Genomic DNA, 18879 nt, shown 5'->3' on the forward strand with positions numbered 1-18879 from the left:
TTATGCTACACTTTATTGCGCTTTTGCAATTTCGCGTTTCCGTTTCCCGTCAAATCAGCCATAAAAAACCGTAACGCAAATCTGGGAGTCACGACCCCGCCCAGCTGGATGCTTCTGCTCCTGGTCCCGGTCCTGGACCTGGTCCTCGAAGGCGCCTATTACATTTCGCAGTCGAATAAACAATGCCAACATCATTTGCACCTCCTTCATTATGGGCTTGCCTCGTTATTTGTCAAACAAATAAACAGCAGGCAATGGCAATGCTAGTGCACTTAAAAAAACATTTGTATGCTATTTAAAATAAAAAAGCACGTTCTAAAGCCGGTTTTAGTAATCAAAATTAGTACCAATATAAAAGAAAGTATACAATAACAAAACAAGCAAACAAATATTTTTAAGGCAAAGATAACAGGAATACAAAAATTGTATAAAAAAAAAACTTTGTTATAATTTAAAAAAATGTATTATAAAATATTATATTATTATAATATATTATTAAATATTTTATTATAGAAATTAATTTTGTACTAATAAATATAAGAAAAAAGTTAATTGCGTTTTCAATAAGTAATTTAGACAAGGTAAACTTCACAACAACAGAAAATGCAAGAAAATATTTTTAGACAATGAATTCTTGCACTTTCTCCCATTTTTTCTCTGAGTGTCAGTGTTAGGGATTTTTGGGTTCTTGACTGGGAAGCAGAAGATGTGCCAGTCACTGTTACGTGCAATTGTCTCCCGCTTGGGCCCATGATTTTCCATCATTATCATGGAGAGCTGTTCGTGTTTACAATTTTCCCTTCGCTCCGCTTTCCCTCTGTGAAAATTTATTGTCATCTTCTCCTCCATCCTAAGTGTATACTCGTTTTGTTTTGTTTATACACTTTCGTATTTGTATTGCCTTCTGTTCTCTGTTTTTCCGACTTTTTTCGGACTAGATTTTTTGTGAAGAAAATTGCGAGCTTGCGAAATGAAGTGCAAAATTCAAACGGAAATTGAAATGGCAATGACAGAGTCGACTTGCGTTGAGTTTCTTTCTCCCATTGGCTGCCTCGATTTGTTTTTTCTTTTCAGGGCCTGGACTTTGGGCTCTATCGCAGGATTCCTGGGCACATGTTGCCTGCAGTTGCATATATAAATATTTCTTCACAATGAAGTTGAGAAAATGGCGATTTTCTCAAGCGTAAACTAAACACTTGAAATGCGAAAATAAATAAAAATGGACATCTTGGCGAACTTATTGGTCACGATGATGATGCCGCTTGAGCTTGGGCTTAGCACAAATGTTGAATACCACTGAAGCGTGCATAATAATGGGGCAGTGAACTTTTGTGACTCCAAATTGGATCTGGTCAAGGGTGAATGAGTGAATCGAGGTTTACATTTTCCTAATATTTTTGAATAGTTGAAAGTTTTGTGGGAAAATTCAATGGATGTTCCCATCAGCGGTTTGAGCCCGATTTGTAGCCTTGAATGCACAAGCTTAAATATCAAAAATGGGCTACTTTCACTGACAAAATAAATTCGTTAGTCGGACTAACTAGAAAGCATCGTATATATCCTGGCATATATGCAAAGAAATCAAACAACTGTTGTTTGCAATTAGAAGCAAATATACTAAATTGTTTCGTGGCTCGTAGTTTTCGACCAAGCGCCACACATTTGCAAATTTGTATTGCACACAAACTCACGCACATCACTGAATTGCACTTCATTTTTGCGGCAATCGCATTATTGGTGAATGTGTGAAATGTTATTGGCTGATTTTGCCTCGTCGAATTTGGACGGGCGGCTCTTGACAGAGCATTCTACACGATTTGGCGCATTTACATATTTTAATTAAAACATAAATTCTGTGCTTTGGCCATCCGGCTGAATATCGGTTGCGTGCGAAAAGCCAGAGAGCATTTTAAAGAGCTGTGGCCCCGACTGATTAGTGATGCTAAAAGTGGTCACCGTGATTAAATTTATAATTGTATTGGCTTTTAGTTGTGAATGGATTGTGTGCTGTCACTTTTTCAACATCAATACACAGGAACATTATTAAATATGTCAATGTTAAAATAAAAGCTTTGTTAAATGCAAGCGACAATAAATTAAAGTACTTCTGAAAATGTTGTAATGCATAGAACTGGATTTAATTCATTTAAGTTAGAGATAATGTTTTCCAAGTTATAAGATACATTTATGTAAATGCCCTTATAAAATATCGTGTTTTGAAAAGCTTTGAAGAGTCACTGTTTCAGATATATTTTCTGATATTGCTGCCAGCTAAAGTTCAATCACTGGCTATCTTGGGGGAACATATTTTGCATGCCTTTGGTTATTTTAATAAATATTTCAACACGCACACGCACATCACTACCCCGAGAAGCACATGGGTAGCGCATAGTTTACTATCTACTAAATATTTAAACGCAGCGTCAGATCGTAAAAGCAAAATGTATGCAAAGTGCATGTCGAGCAGCCATCGAGGTGAGCTGTAAAAAAACCAAGGCAAGAAACAGCAAAAAATAGGAAAAAAAACGTTAGAAAAAGGTAAAACTGAAAATAAATAAAAGCAGACGAGCCAAGGAGTCACGGCGAAAAGCTACAATATTGAATAAAGTTAGTACCCGGCGGTATGTTGCGCGTACACTGGGTATATAGCTTCTATGTTCCTTATTTTTACCTTTTCATATACGATTTTTTTTTTATTTTCTATACAGGTGCATATAATATTCCCGCAAAAATGGAAATATCTGGCGGCCAGAAATGTGGGGCATATACATTATTTAAGGATATAAACAATCTTCCCCATTCAAAAAAAAAGGTATTACTTCTTTTATTGTATCTTTTAATTTTTTTTGTGTACGTTTGTATTTAAAAATTTATAATATTTTATATTGTTATGTTTAGGTGCTTAAAATTTCACATAAAAATAGCTACTTTTGTAGATATATTAAACCTCATGCTGTGCTTTTTCCTCTTGAATATAAAATTCGGAGTTACGGCGCCTGAATTTCTCTGGCAAGTTTAAAATTAACGCTTATCGACGCGACAGTCTTGCAGCGCAAAGTTACGCATCGATGGCAATGCAAACACGGCACATGGCAGCGGGACAAAATTTCTTAATTTCAGCCGGGTGCCCTCTAGCTCCTCCTCATGCCCCTCTCCCATTCCGGATCCCAACTCGATGCCTGTGCGTTGGCAAATAGAAGCACAAAAGTGCCAAAGCCGCAATGTGTCTGGCTCTGGGTCTCTGGCCCGTGTTTCTGGCATACGAGCGAACTCGTACTCGAATATGGCCAACATGTCTTGCTCTCTCTATGCGACCACGCCCACACAATCAGGCGCCCATTTATGCACTAATTAAAATTTTATCGTTAAATCTTGTTTGCATGCATTGCTACAAGCAGGCCCCACTGCAGCAACACTCCTCCTGGCTCGCCATCCCCCATACTATACACATCCCCCATACTATAAACTTCCCCCAAATGTATGCAATGCGAACATTTTCGTTGAAAATGTTTGGCAACAGTTATTTGCACTTCCCGATTCCCGGCCACCAGCCAGCCATCCCGATTCTGATCCTGCCACGCCCAGTTTCCGGGCCAATGGGGCGGTTGGCCAGGCCATACGATTTTCGTAGCGTTTAATGCCTGGCACATGCATTTTCATATTTTATTTGGCTGGATTCGCAGCCAAAAGCCGAGTGCCACTCGAAAAATGACTACACTAAGAACAAAGGATTCTAAAAATTAATTAAAACTTTAAAGAAATAAGTGTATTGCCATACTACGAACATCATACAAAATTTTCAAAAAAAATAATTCTCATGGCACCAAAGTGCTTTAAGAGGTTTCTACCAATTTCTGTCATCAGCTTTTTGTTAACCAAACAAAGTTTTTTCCATTTAATTTTTTTACGTGTACGCTAAAATTTTTAGGTTTATAAATATGGTCGGGTGATTGTGTTTGACCTTCGCTGGCAAATGTGAATCGCATTTAGGCAAGCAGATAACATTTCGAAATCACTGCCGCTGTCGTTTTGTCAAACATTCTCAAATTACACCTCATCTGTCGTTCTGCCCGCAACACCAAAAAAAACTAGGAAGAAAAAAATTGAATTTCCAAATGTTTCTACCAAAATCCAAAAAGTCGAACAACTTTTACCCCTAGTCCCCCAGCCGTGTCAACTTTTTTAATTTAATAAATACAGTGCGTATGCGTAATTTTTGTGGCTTTAAGCGGCAGCTGCTGCCGTTAGTGTGTCTGTGTGTGTGGGGTGTGTGAGTTTTTGGGGGTGTGAGTGCGGTTAGAGCCGCAAAAGAAGCAAAAAATTTAATTAAAACGTTGCATAAATAAAATTCAAATTCGGAATTGAATGCAAAATGAATAATTGAACGCACCAAGGCAGTTAGCTGACTGCATGCGACGGATGTTTTTAGTCAATTTAGTAAATCATAGCGCGCTCTTTTTTATAGACTGACACGCCTCAATTGATTAGTCAACAGTGGGCGACGGTAAAATCAGGCTTGGGTAGTGAATTGTACAATGCTCGAGCTTTTAAGTGAAAAATTAAAATTTTTTAACAATTACAAAAATTATTCTTTCATGCGTTTGTTTTTAGATTTTTGTATATTTTTTTTTTTAATGTTGTTAAGTTTAATTTATTTAATTTATATTTTATACATTTAAAACAGAGTTAAATATTTTTGTCAAGCACTGTAGTTGTTACTGTGCCTGTTAATGTTCATTTTCTATTCAGTAAACAAATCAACCGCAAAACAAATTAGTAATTTAATTTTCATTACATTCAATTGTTTTTTTGTTTAGCTTGATTGGCTTAAATTTATAGCAATTTAATTTGGATGGCTTAGTAAACAAACTAATGGTCTTAAAGCATTTGATATTTTGTTGATGTCTTGTTAAGATTTTAAAAATTTAATAAAACGAAATGCCTTTTGAAAGTGCATAACAAGCAAGTCTAACTTGTTTATTACCATTGTTTATACTTTATATGACACGACATCGCCTCTGTTGACGGCACTTGAGCAAATGGCATTAGCATTGTCTTTGTTGCCACAGTTCAGTGCAGATTCTCCCTGCCCTCCCCACTCTATTTGCCCTGGCTCATTCTCCTCCACACGGCTTGTTGAAAGTCTGAGCAAGTTTCTTATCGCGGCAAAATGGTATTTTTTCTCGGCTGGGTTTACTTTGCGCTTGATTTGTTTTCTCTAGTTGTTTGTGTGTGCTTGGGAAAGTTCTGCTTTATTCTATGTAAATCTCGCCTTTCCCTGGTTCCATTAACTTTTCGGCATAAGTGAGTATGCGATATTCATATGAGGAAAGGGACTTGATTTCGCCCAAAAGTAGGCGGCCCAAAGTGTGGAAGCTCCCAGCTTTGGGAGTTAATTTCCCAGAACTTTTGATTGCTCAATTTGGGAGGCTTCAAAGATTTTGCATATTAAATTCTGGCTTAAGCATGAGTTTGATTGCTATTTTTAGTGATTGTTGCACAGGAAATCTAAATGATCTTAAATTGGATAATAGTTAATTCAAATAAGTAATTAGATCTTATTCCATATAAAGATGTAATAAAAACCTACCTGTTACTATTGCAGTAAAGAATAAGATATTTACATTTTTTCCATTTATCAATTTTTGAAGTTTTTTTTTTTAACATGTAAACACAGTGACTTTAATTTTATTTTATATAAAAATGTAAAAAAACGTACCATTTAATAAATATGCTATTCCTTTTCCTACATTTCCATAAATTTATTTTCTATTCACCCATTAAGCGTTTTTTCAACTGTCAACATAAATCAAAATAAATTTTCTGTGAGATCGAACGGACTTTAGTTGTGTTTAAACAAACCGAACATGTGTGAACCTAGGCCAAATTTTGTGACACACGATCTTGTGCACAACCTGCGGTGCACAAAGCGGGGTCCAAGGATAGTAAGTATTACTTACTCTGTGGTTTTCTGTTTCTAATTCATAGCCAATTATCCGACTAGAGACATGATATGAAAAAGACGAGGACTTGGCCGGGAGCCCGTTTTATGTGCGTCGGCAAGGACGGGGACCTAAACACGGCCACCTATTGTTTGGCGGAGTTTATGCAAGAGCCGTTCCAGCCTTTTCCGATGGCCACGGTGGCAGTGCACCAATCGATTCGGGAAGAGTTCATTGAGATGCTGCGGAGTCGCTTCCGGCAGCTGAAGCCGCATGTGGCCAACCATCCGAATTTCGTGCGGGCCGTGGAGGAGCTGAAACACGGGCCCCGACCTGTGAAATACGTTATGGCCGATGTGGCCGATGCTCCGGCCTGTGCCAGCCCCATTTTGGTCACCGACGATGTGACCCATTTGTTGTTCCCCAGCGGACCGTCGGGAACCACAACTCTGCACTCCTTTCAGACGCTGCAGCAGGTGGCGGAGATCTTTGGCAAGGAGACCCCAAAGTTCGATGCCGTCTATTACTTTGACGAGACCATTGCGGGTGTCTACACACTGGCCGAACACACCAAGTGTGTGCAGTTCTTTGTGAACTGCATGGATGCCTGCCTGCTGGAAATTATGCCCTACTATATGGACCACACGCCCATGGTGATCTACAAGCGGGGCTATCACTACGAGACCCTCGAGCTGGGCAAACAGTGGAAGATCATAGTCTTCCCCTACAGCAGCACTATTTTGAGGCAGTGTTGCTGTCCCACAGGCCAATGTCGCTGCTATGCCACCCATTCGGCCTGCTGTGAGGACCATCTGCACACTTAGGGGTAACTCACCCTCCCGCTGATAGTTTCGACTTGCAACTCCATCTTGGCAAAGGAAGTCCCAACTTCCTTCGACTATTCCTCGACTGCCGGCGTCGCCCCAGAAATCCGCAGTTCCAATGAGTAGTTTGCGACTGGCAACACATGTGTGCCATAATTTTCGCGGTACTTGCTTCTTGGATTGGTAGTAAAGTACTTATTGGCTATGAAGAAACACTATTACTGGAATTGGGAAATGGGAATTTAAATGGGTGTTTATAAAAGAGTCTATTTTGTTTTCATTATCAATCTATTACTATGCTTATGCTTTGTTTTCATGAATACTTGAATTGGGAGCTCTGCTAGTAGTACGCTATTTTCTGATTATTAATACCTTTAGCATCTCCAACTCGAACAGGAAAGCTTGTTAAAAATAAATCCGATTGAAGACATAAATAATAAACTTCTTTAAAGGAAGAGAAGAATTTAATGCCAAGTGCTTACTTTTACTTCCAGCGTTACCACCTATTCATAGTCAACTTCGTGTGTTAGCGAATACATAAAATGGTGAATTTAGGTTCAGTTAGGTTTAAAGTAAACTAGGTTCTTCATTGCCTAGTTATTTTTTATAGGTTTATTGTTTGCCCAAAATATATGTTTTTATTGGTGGTCGAGATTGAGGATCTCCGCTGTACCTTCAGAGAAAATAATTTCGGCTGTATTTATCAAACCGAGACCCTCCGCCCAAACCTTCAACTTTGGCCAACCGCTTGCAGGATGTCGCCGACTGTTGGCTTTTAATAAAACTTGCACACAGCCGCCAAGTATTTGCCTTGGCCTTGCCGAAAAAGAACTTTGAGAAGCCGGGAAGTCGGAGGACTGGAGGACTAGAGGACTGAACTCCTATACCGACACAAGTCTGGCAGCCATTAGTTGCGGCTGCTGATGCGGCAGCTTGTCGCCAAGGCATTGACTTCTTTCGGCTCGTTCCGCCGAATAGTTGTTTGGCTTTTATGTGCCAACTTGTTAATGAGTTTGCCGGGATACACTCGCATCCCATCCAGCCATCCAGCCATCCATCCAGCATCCATCCATTCACTCATGACAGGCGGCCTATGCTGCACTTACTTACCTTCCGAGTTTTTGGCATTGTAACCTTGCCATTCTTGCGGCAATCAGCGGCATCCGTCAGACTGGCTAAATGTCCTTCTGTCTGGAATGTCTCTCCATCAGCTGCACTATTCTGGATGAGTGACTGTTTATTTGTCAGTGCTGTCTGCCATTTTGATTTGCAGTCTGACATATTTTGGCCGCACTTCAGCAATTTTGATGGTCGTTGGCAATGAAAAACGGCAATGGAAAAATGATGTTGAACATAAATATGTTACCTTTCATTTGACGGAAAAAAATGTGTCTTCGATATTTTACAAGTAAGCCGTTATTAAAGTAAATTATGGTAATTACTTTGTTTGGTAATATTATTGTTAACATTATTTAAGATGCCTTTAATTATAAGGGATGTACTCATAAAATACAGGCTAAGAAGGTTTTAAGGTAAATTAATAAAGAATTATATGACTAACTTTATTAAGCTACGAAATAGTATAATAAAGCCATGTATTACAAAACAAAATATTATGTTGTGTTATTAAATGCTGTGACAAAAACGTAGTTTAAAAATACCTTAAGGCAATGAGACCTTGTGGCATTGGCAGACAACTCGGTGGTTTCATACTTGAATATACAAACTATACATACACAATAACAAAGTGTGTATGATGTTTATAAAATGGCACAACACAACAGCTACATGAAACCGCTGCCAGCATAGAATCCCAAACAAAACAGAGAAATTCCGACCAAATGTCTCTCAAACTGACCGCAACAATTTGAAAAACATTACCCATACGCCGCGTATGACACGGCAAAGCGGAGCAGATGGGTGATAAAAAGGAAGGCAGGGCGGCGGAGCGACGACCAACTCGACCATGGAGCGCAGTGTATTTTCAACACCTGCTGGTCAAACAAATCGTGTTCATTTCGGTACAAACACTAATTTCGACAAGGTGCAAACAAGCTGACGACTGGTCGGATAGTGGAGGTGGCATCCAAGGGCCGAGTCCGGGGACACTGGCCCGAACAGGAACACGTTGCAAACACAAACACAATGGAGGAAATCCCCACCCCCGAGGAAAAAGGGACAGCGACACATGGATGTCACGTGCACTGACTACTGCTTTTTTCCGGCAATACATTTAAAAAAAAGGTTCTTTTATTGGAAAGGGCTTCAGAAATAACAACGTTTTAGAAATTACTTATAAGGGAGTCTAAAAGAATGCAACAATTTATTTTTAGTCCGGAAGTCTAGTAGATCTATTAGAAATTACGCTGTTTATAAATTTCATTATATACTTTTTATAATTTGTATAATATATTTTATATTCCTAGCGAATTCTCTTTAATTTTCATGTGTTTTGTACTTTTATAAATCAAGGATCTTGGTTTGACCACCAATGTCTTGTTTCTGTTCCTTTAAAAGAAGAATAAACAACTTGGCACACATTTTAAAGGCCAGAAAAAGTTTAAATTATCACAAATAATAATTTCAACATTTAATTTCTAAAATATTTATTATTTCTAATAGGGCAATTTTACATTTCCGTATGTTTTCTCGGAGTGTACAGAACTTCGGAGTAGCATTCAGGAGTTTGGAGTCTGCGTTTTCGGTCTGGGCCTGGCGTCGACAGATAAAATGCTTTTTTGTGAAAAATGTTAAATTGCATTTGTAACCGCATTTCATTAGAGGAAGAAAGTCAAGCGTCAGGTAGCAGACAACGCACGTTTCCATAGATGGACCTGGATAAAAAGGGGGCACAGTTGGCAAAATAGCAACAAAGTTCGCATCCGCGCCGACGAAACGAGCGTCACGGTCAATGGTGAAAACAACGAGACAAAACTTAGCCCACACAGTCGCACAACGAGAAAAGCAAACTATTCCAGTGGAGGTGGTGTTAAAATCGGGGAATGGGCTGGCAGAGTCGAGCTGCATTTTGCCTTTTTGGCTGCCCGGCCAGGTCATAAACATGGATTCTGTCTGTGCTGCAACTTCTGTCCCGTAGCTGTTTCTCTGCCCCACTCATTGTCTGGCTGTTAGGCCTTTAAATGTCCTGACAGGAATGTTGATGGCAAACTTGGTTATCGATATGTGAACAACGTTTGGGGCCATAAATAAATAATGGGCCAGTACTATGGACTGAAATTATGTTGGGGTACTTGAAAGTTCACTTAGGAATGACTGTCCTTTTGGGTATTCGGTTACCTTATAGCTTATGTGAAAAAAAAAATGATTTTGTATAGAGATTTTTAAAGACTTAAGAGAAAAACAAATAAATAAAAAATACGGCACACAATAAAAACTGTACAAGAATTTTATTCACTTTTTCTTTAAACAAATCTTATCGCACCTTTTTTTTTCTTAAGTCCACGTCTTATAAAACTTCCTAATATTCTCCCATATATTTACGAATACTTCATGGCATGCTACTATGCATACGCCTTACGAAAAATCCCACACATAAAGTTCGTTAGCGATGTAAGCATATCGGGCACCTCTTTGAAACCATCTTCCATTTCCGTAAGACTGACAAAGCGGTAGGCCAGCAGAAGGATCACTATAACCAATATTGGCAACGTCAGGGTCACGACAACACGAGACACGACGACAATGGCATAGCAGATTATAACCATGGTCAGAAGAATGGCCAAAATGCGGCCCATTTCGCCAGCCTTAGTTTCACCGGTCCTGGCCCACTCATCCAAACGGTCAATAAATGGCATATGATCCTCCTGTGAGATTCTATCTCCGAAATCCATTATTTTGTGGTTTTTTTTGTGATTTGGGAATTTTTTCACGAGCTTATCTGACGAAATTATGTAGACGAAATGAAATATATTTGAAAATGACTTTTGACTTGACAGCTTTGACTATACCTTTGATTTAACATGATTACGATTTCATTAAACTTTTATTATTAGTTACTGCAAACTTATTCCTTTTAAGACAATTTAAAAGTTGTGTTCGAAATACAAAGTATTTTTGCTAAAAATGTATATTGCATAGTTCTGATTTTGCAAATATCGTGGGGGGATAAAGGCATATAAAATGATAAGCTGAAAAAGTTAAGTTCAATTACTTTTATCTACTTTTCATAGTCGTTAAATAACAACTTAAAATAACGATTTCTATGTTTATTTCTACATTAACTCCAATTCTTTATCATCGCCTGATTAGTTGGTTTTTTTTTTGTAGTGCAGATTAAGCAACAAAAACGAGACTGGAAAGCTGTGAAATCTAAATGGCGCACTTGATGTCAACGGCAGCGTATCTCGCCGAAAGCCGGCTGCCGAACCGTGTCCTGACAACCTGACAAATGAATGATCGGGCCGCAGTCTCGGCACCGCAGGGCGGCCAACCTCAGGCAGCGGACAACGGACAACGGACACAGGATTCAGGACAACGGACACGGGACTCGGGACTCGGGACTCCGGACAACGGACAGGGGCACATGACGTCCTGACGCGACGACAAACCGCAAAAAGCGAAACGGCAATCGACCAACAACAGCAGCACTAAAGGGTAAAAATGAACCCGACAATTTCACCGCGACCAGCAACCGCCATTCCAGCAATCATGAGCAAGCACCGAGCACAGAGCACCGATTACCGATCGGGAGGACCAAGAAGGAGGACCAGGACGAGGCTGAAAGTCCTTTGCCGTCTGCCATCGCTGGTCGGTCGGTGTCTGTGCATAAATTCCATCATATGATATCAATTAGTGATAGTGCGGTGCGACTGAAATGTCATTTGCAAAAATGCGCATATTTTAAACGTGACACACGCAGGCGCTCTCTTTGCCCACATTCATTCCATGAATCCATCCACATTCACATTCACAACCACCCATTCAGCCTAGCCACGATATCTTGCTAACGGAGCGAGAGCTATTCGAATGCTCTATTTGGCACAGGTATGATTGATGTTGGTTGCGCTCTACTGTTTTGTAATCTAGTATCTCCGCAGGAGAAATCCCTTCCCAAAAGAACATATCTGCTTGACAACTTACCAATCCCAAACATATTTAAAAATAAATCTTTTAAAATCGGACTCCGTAACGGTTTTAATTTGATATTTATGGTATATTAAAAACATATATTTAAAAACCGAATCATTTAAATACAAAATTCTATTGAAAAAAATTGTATTTATTCAAATATTGATATGCTTTGGTCGAGTTTTTAATTTATTTTGTTAATAAGTACTCAAACATGGTTTTAAAGTTAGTTATAAAGGTTCGTAAAAGTAAGTAAAGTTAAAATCTGGAAGTTCGAAGGTTTTTTTTTTCAAAAGACGACGTTGCTTTTTTTTTTGTGCATAATTTTGAACACCTTAGTGATTTATATGCCATCCTCATATGTTATATATCAGCGCTGAGTAATAAGCTTAATTATTTAAGTTTATTATACCAATTTAAAAGGTATTTTATTTATACAAATAAACGAATTTACTTGTATTATTAAGGCAGTTTAAACGATCCCATTGAACTTGATTAGGGTTCAATATTTCTTATCCAATCTGTAGACATCTAAAAGGGCATCTATTTGCCGGCCAATCTCTGTCATAATTGAGCAGCTTGATTTCCCTTTTTTCGCTTCGCTCGCTGAGACTATTAAAACCAAACAGAAAATGGCCAAACGGACCAAACCTGCCGCCTGCCTGGTCAGCCACATAAAAATCAGCTCGCCCGCATCAACTGCATGGCAACAATGGGACGTATGAATATGCAACGATGCCGCCGATGATGACCACGGTGGCGGCGGGGAAACGCCAAATGGCTAATGGGAAATGGGCTGGGATGCAGACTTTCGGGGACATTTGGGACCTGCAACGGATATGCATGCAGGTGCAATCTCAAACAGAACTTACCACAGAAACAGGGGATTCGGGGATTGGGCGAGAAGACATGTCAACCAGTAACCAGAAAACGGATGGCCAAGGCCAATAAAATTGCGGCCAAGTGCAGATGATGCAACGATTTGGTGACTCCCGGCACCCACGCAACACAAATTGCATTTTCAGTTTTTTATCCCAGCTGAGACCTTTCGGGGAAACTTAATTCGGTTTTTACCCCGCCACCACTTTTTACACAATGTGAAAATGCCAACGATTGCATTGATTGTTGGCTTATTGGCACTCCCAATGTGAAATTAATGCCAGCGGAAATGTGAAAATTTGACAAATTGTTTGTTGCCTTTTGTAATTTTTGCGGTTGACGATATAAGCCACGATGGATATTGCCTTAACCGAATTTGTTTGTCAATTCCATGACATGAATTTCTTTTCCTCCCTATTTTTTCCTTTTATATTTTTCCCTTTGCGCAATTGACCCCAGCTTGAAAGCTGGCTTCATTAACATTTTATTTTTTTAAATACAATTTTCTTGATTTTTATTATTCATTTGATAAAGGTTAATTGTTTTATTGGTTAAATTAACTAAAAATTATATTTAAAGTTAATTTTTCAAGATACAAATTAAACTTAGAGTAGCTAACATTTATTCTCGTATTGTATCTATCCTCCTGCCATCCAAATTCCTAATACTCCGAGACTTTTATTCAGAATCACAAGATTGTAAAATATAAAACGTGGGACCATTTGTAATTCGCATTTTGCTGTTGACATTTGAATGGTCGAATTTTCAATTGATTCATTTGGCGAAATGTGAGAAATTAATCAGCCATGGCTTAGGGCCAATGCCACTTGCCAATGGCTTAATGGCGACACGTTGCTAAAAGCGGGGGTTTCCATTCCATTCAAATCTCAATCAATTGCCAATAAAATTGAAATTAACTCGCCACAAAGGCATAAATGCTTCTGCTCCCGTTTCTCCCCACTCGTTTGACACAAACTTATTTTGCAGCAAAAATACAAAAAATCCAAATAAAAAAAAAAAAAAAATGTTTGCTGATTGCTTAAGGTGGGCGGCCTGAGGGGTGAGGTTGGGAAAATACCGAATGCGGTGTTGGCTGGGAGACTTAAAGCCACAGGTAGAAGCAAAACAGTTGATGGGTTTTCGCTCAAAGAAACAGCACAAAAAATATTAGTAAACGAAAGAAAATTCAGAGAAAAAATTGAAAATTCAAACTACCACACAACCACTGAAATGAAATAAATTGAAAATCGAGTGAGCAGCAGGAACAAAAAACACTTGCCAGGGTTGTCAACTGCATGGAGGGAAATAACAAAAATATAAAAACTCTCGAGGTTGGGGGAGAAAGAAAAAAACAAAGACAAAATGAAGAACCCAAAATAAAAGACAAATCTAAGCTTTGGCATTCCTCTTGCTTAACAGCAAAAGTTTTTCCATTATTTGAAGATTATAGACTCTAAACATTCGACCCCCCAACTCTCCCTGGAAAAGCTTGACAAGATATGAGGGTGAGCATGTGCAAGAATGCCGGGGGAATCCCCTACCTTTTCCACATCATTGTTGTTGATGATGACGTAGCTGAAAATGCTCCACACTTTTATGACAGCCATCGATAAGAAGTGAGGCGGGAAAAGTGGGAAAACTCAGATGTGATGGGGCGTACGGACGTAAAAGATAGATGTAAAACTTTTCACCAATGCCTTCGTATTGCTTTGTTTTATTCCCTGCCCCCGCACCCCACTTTTATATTCCTTTGCCAAACGTCAATTGCTGTTCGTAGCTGCATATGCTGATTATTATTACCATGCCTGTAGTTCTTGTTGATGCTGTATTTTGCTGAGAAAAGGACAAAGCTTGACCATTGACATGTAGAACTTGGCCAACCACTGTGAGTTTTTTGTTGTTCCCGGCTGGGGTCTTAGGACAGGTGAATAAAATGATTATTTATTTTAAACAAAAGACTGATTGAATACACAATTTTAATTTAACTTTAATTTAAGACCTAAAACAGGTGAACAAAATAGATTGAATATACATATTTAATTTAACTTTAATTGTTAGACCGTATTTTTTGTAAGAAGCTATAGTTAATATCATCAGCACCCTATTAAACAGATTAATAAAGATTAATTTATAAAGGTTATTACTAAGTTTAAAACATTAATACTTATCAATTGTAAGACTGTTTGTTTCAGTGTAGTCTCAACTAAATATTTATGATTTTGTCATGTTTTCAGTTACCATTTTCGACGTTGTGCTTTTTGGCTTATTTTCACTTGCCAACCTCAATCAATAAATTCATACATATACCGCAAAATAATTCTATAGACACTCAGTAACTCAGTGACTTTGGACAGGGGGAATGGAGTGAATATTGTGAAATACATTTAGATGCATAACTGAAGTATTCCAACAACACCTTTGGCCGCCACCCCACCAATATGGTATCGGAAAAGTCAGTCCCCTGCGCTGTTCATTCTCAAACAATAGGAAATGCAAAAGTACTGTTGCAACTGTCTAGTGGAGTGGGTTAAAAAATATGAAAGGAACTTTTCCGGCTACTAAAATATGCAAATTCAAAAGTTTTCGGGCCAAATCAAGCGAAGCAAGAGACCGAGCACTATGCAACTGACAGACAGGTGTCATTTTACTGTCTGTTGCCATGATTTTTGATTATTGTGTTCGTATTTTTATCAGAACAGAGTCTCGCAGTGGTCAACATAAAAGGAGCAAAGAGGTGTGCGAATATAGCCTAGGGAGTCTCGGTTAGGGCACTTTTGCCCAACTGACAGATAAGTATGTAGATTATATAAAAAGTTTATCTTCTTGTTCTCTTTTCTGTGCCATTTAGGTTTGATATTATATGAAAAGTTTTTATTTCGGAGTACCAACTTTGAACATAATATTACACAAATTGTTGGTAATTTTCAGGAAAAAGGCTGGGCATTTTAAAAAATATTATTTGGCACAGAAAGTTGTAGGTAGAACTTTTTATTCAACTGGTTATTTCTAAAGTTTACGGGACGAGCTTGTCGAATGTGGCTAGCAAATTGATTAGCTCTGAATATGTTTTTTGTTTGGTTATATAATTACACAAGCAATAGAGAAAAATTAATAGTGAGAAGTTCATTAGAAATCTGATTTCCAAACCGGTTTAATGCAAAATAAGCATAAAATGTGTTATTTAATTTTGTTATTGATCTGATTTTAATTAGAATGCTTAATTAGAAAACTAAATATATATTTGTTGATATTAAAAATTCGATAAATAACTTTTCTATAAAATAGAGAAAAATCTTTGCCTTGCCTTTGCAATTGGTGGATCGGCTTCAACACCCTTTTCCCGAAAAGAAAATTCCGCTTTTCTTCACTCTGCTGCTGCTTGTTGGCGTTGCCAAAACAAGTGAAGCGCATTAAAATGCAAATTTTTGCTTTTTTGGTGCTTTTTACTTTCGGTTGTGATTTGTGTGGATTGCTGTCTGCCGTTTCACAGTTTAGTTGTGGGCGTGGCCGGCAAATCGGGTAGAGGGCTGCTCGTTGCAACCTTTTTTTTTACAAGAATCGGATTTTTCCGTCATGCATAATCAGTTTGAATTTTTATTTATTTATTTTACGCGCTTTTCATTTGCCATTCGTGGGCTGGCTCTCTCTTTGCTTCTATCTTATTTTCCCTTATTGTTTCTTATTTCATTTTGTTTGTGATTTCGCTTTGTGGGCTTTGCATTTTATTTTTTTGCAGCTGCTGTTGCTTTTTTCTCCTTTATGTTGCCAGCACATAAAGTAATTTATTTCACTTGAACACATTCTCGTTTCCGTTTGTTGTTTTTTTACAGCGACTTAACAGCAGTAGAAATTGAAATAAAAGTATAACAACGATTTTTGACTGCGTGGAAACATTTCCTCGTTTTTGTGTTTAGTGCATTTTGTTGTTTTGCGTTGCATGTTCATTGAGTTATACATTTTTAAACATTCATTCCAGATTTTTGGGCCTTTTGAATGCTGCATTTTGCATTGCGTTTTGACCGCAAAGCTAAAATTTTTCTCAAACGATTTCAGGGAATTTATAAAATATTTTTTCTGAACGATGTATTCATGTGTGAGATTTGTTTGTTGGCAAAATTTTTGAGCGGCCTAATCAAATTGTTGGTCTACAAATAAAGAAGTAAAAACTGAAAGCCTTTACTTATTTAAAGTATAAGGCATCTATTGCTGAAGTCCGAAAGAGATGTCTAGTCATCACTTAGAACCTAATTTATTGATAAACCAAAGCCCGTTGCCAATCAATTATTTAATTATGGTACTGCCAGCAGTCGGTAACTATCAATAAACGCCAAACTCAAATAGCCATAAGCCCGAAACTAATCAGCAAACAGCACCAAGAAACCAAACTCTCGGCGAGCAACAAGCACTTGCCACTTGGGGCAACTCCTTCTGCAGCTCGCTCTGTGTCTTTCATTTAGTGTCAACGCCAGTCAGAGTTTCTCCAGATAAAGATATTGAAAGTCAGAGATGTCAATATGGGTAAAATAAAAAATAATAATATTTATAATAATGCTATGGACTGACCCTATCAAAAATCCTATATCGAATTTTTTGATAACATATATGTTTTAGTTTTTCCTAAATAAATATTAGAATTTGTACCATTATGTAACTCTAGATAAAGACTTAAATTATGGCTTAAATCTTGTCTTGAAGTTGCAAATTGTTTGTAAGATAGGTATATTTTATCACAAATTTTAATGTGTATTAAAAAATTCTGATACAAAGCATGGGTTTATACTAAAAAATATATATATTATTTGTAATTCTTTATTTGTTGTTTATTCCTTAAAAATATTGTCCCAAAAGAAAGAACATTTATTTAAACAAATAATAATAATATTATTTTTTTGTACTTAACTGTTTTGTTTGGGCGGTGCCCATCACTGGTTGGAGAAGATATAAACGCCTAGATATTGAGTGGAGAGAGAAGTCTGTTTGTTTAGCTTGCTAGTCTCCCATCACCCAAGCTCACACTAACCGCCAGGCAAAATAAACTTTCTATAGATCTCTGATGGCTTATCGAAGTTTGTGTGTTTTTGGGTGCAGGACTCAGCTGCCGAAAGTCCTTTCCACAAAACTTCCAAATGCAAACTGATGCAAAACTTTCGGCCCACGAAAGCAAACGAAGATATTCGTTGTTAGACTCATGTGTGTGGCGTTGCCAAACTCCCATCTGGTTAAATTGTTGGCAAAATAATTGTGTACGCCTTGCGGTCGTCAGACAAAAGCATACATTTTTGGCAAATATTTAAATAAACGTGGGGAAAATGGAATTGACCCAATTACAATTTGGGCTTAACAGATGGCAGAATTCGCGACACCTATGGCTACAGGCCAAGGAGAAGAAAATTTCACCATTTCTATAGCCGCACAGAGAAGAAAGAAGAGAAAATCAGTAGTCGAAATGGAAATTGTTTGTCTTATTTTAGTTTAAGATTTGGAATACAAAGGCTCTTAGATTAAATGGATAAGTTCAATTAAATTTTATATTTATTGAAAAATTTGTTTAACTTGGTTTTATTTACAATATGTTATTTATTTTTGTCTATATCTAATACCTTTGATTCACTTATTGCTTTATATAATTCAAATCACCTTTAAAAGAAGCACACAAGCAAATAGCTTAACCATTTTATTTACTTCTTTCTTCTAAAACTTTTGATATTAGTCAAAATACATTATCATAGTATTCTTTTACTTGTATTCTATGGTCATTTAACTTGATATTTTCCGCGGAGTGGGGGTGGGTAATTGCAATAGAAAGCAGCTGAATCCGTTAAATCCCCATCTGGGTAAGGCATTCGCCACCAACTCATCTCTACTCATCCCATCCCAAGCCCCAGACATTTTTCGGCCAGTGTCATGTCTCAAACTCAGCAAGAGACTGGCAAGTAAAGTGTTTGTTAGCGCATTATGCTGACTTAGATGCTGGGATTCACACCAAGCAGCAGTCAGGCAGCCAGAGAACCACTTTTACTTACCACTGCCCTCCGACCGCCCGCCTGGCCAGGATCTTGGGGCTCCTCCTTGTTTGCCAAGTGGCGTGCTGACAGCCAAAAAGGATTTTCGCCTGGCGCTGCCAAAAAGCTTAAGCCTTAAAGCCA

General features: G+C 38.0%; 2 protein-coding genes across 2 annotated transcripts; one reads left to right on the forward strand and one right to left on the reverse strand.

The window, feature by feature from the left end:
- The first annotated feature begins 5791 nt into the window (after positions 1–5791).
- LOC128258104 (uncharacterized) lies at positions 5792–7067 on the forward strand. Its single transcript, XM_052989525.1, has 2 exons — positions 5792–5945; positions 6005–7067. Exons 1-2 carry the CDS (start codon positions 5868–5870, stop codon positions 6764–6766), a joined length of 840 nt encoding a protein of 279 aa, XP_052845485.1. The 5' UTR covers positions 5792–5867; the 3' UTR covers positions 6767–7067.
- A 3091-nt stretch (positions 7068–10158) lies between these two features.
- On the reverse strand, positions 10159–10721 carry LOC128262493 (uncharacterized). The gene has a single exon (XM_052996778.1). It carries the CDS (start codon positions 10615–10617, stop codon positions 10288–10290), a length of 330 nt encoding a protein of 109 aa, XP_052852738.1. The 5' UTR covers positions 10618–10721; the 3' UTR covers positions 10159–10287.
- Positions 10722–18879: the final 8158 nt, after the last annotated feature.

This window comes from Drosophila gunungcola, chromosome 3R (genome assembly GCF_025200985.1).
Source record: "Drosophila gunungcola strain Sukarami chromosome 3R, Dgunungcola_SK_2, whole genome shotgun sequence".
NCBI classification, from domain to species: domain Eukaryota; kingdom Metazoa; phylum Arthropoda; class Insecta; order Diptera; family Drosophilidae; genus Drosophila; species Drosophila gunungcola.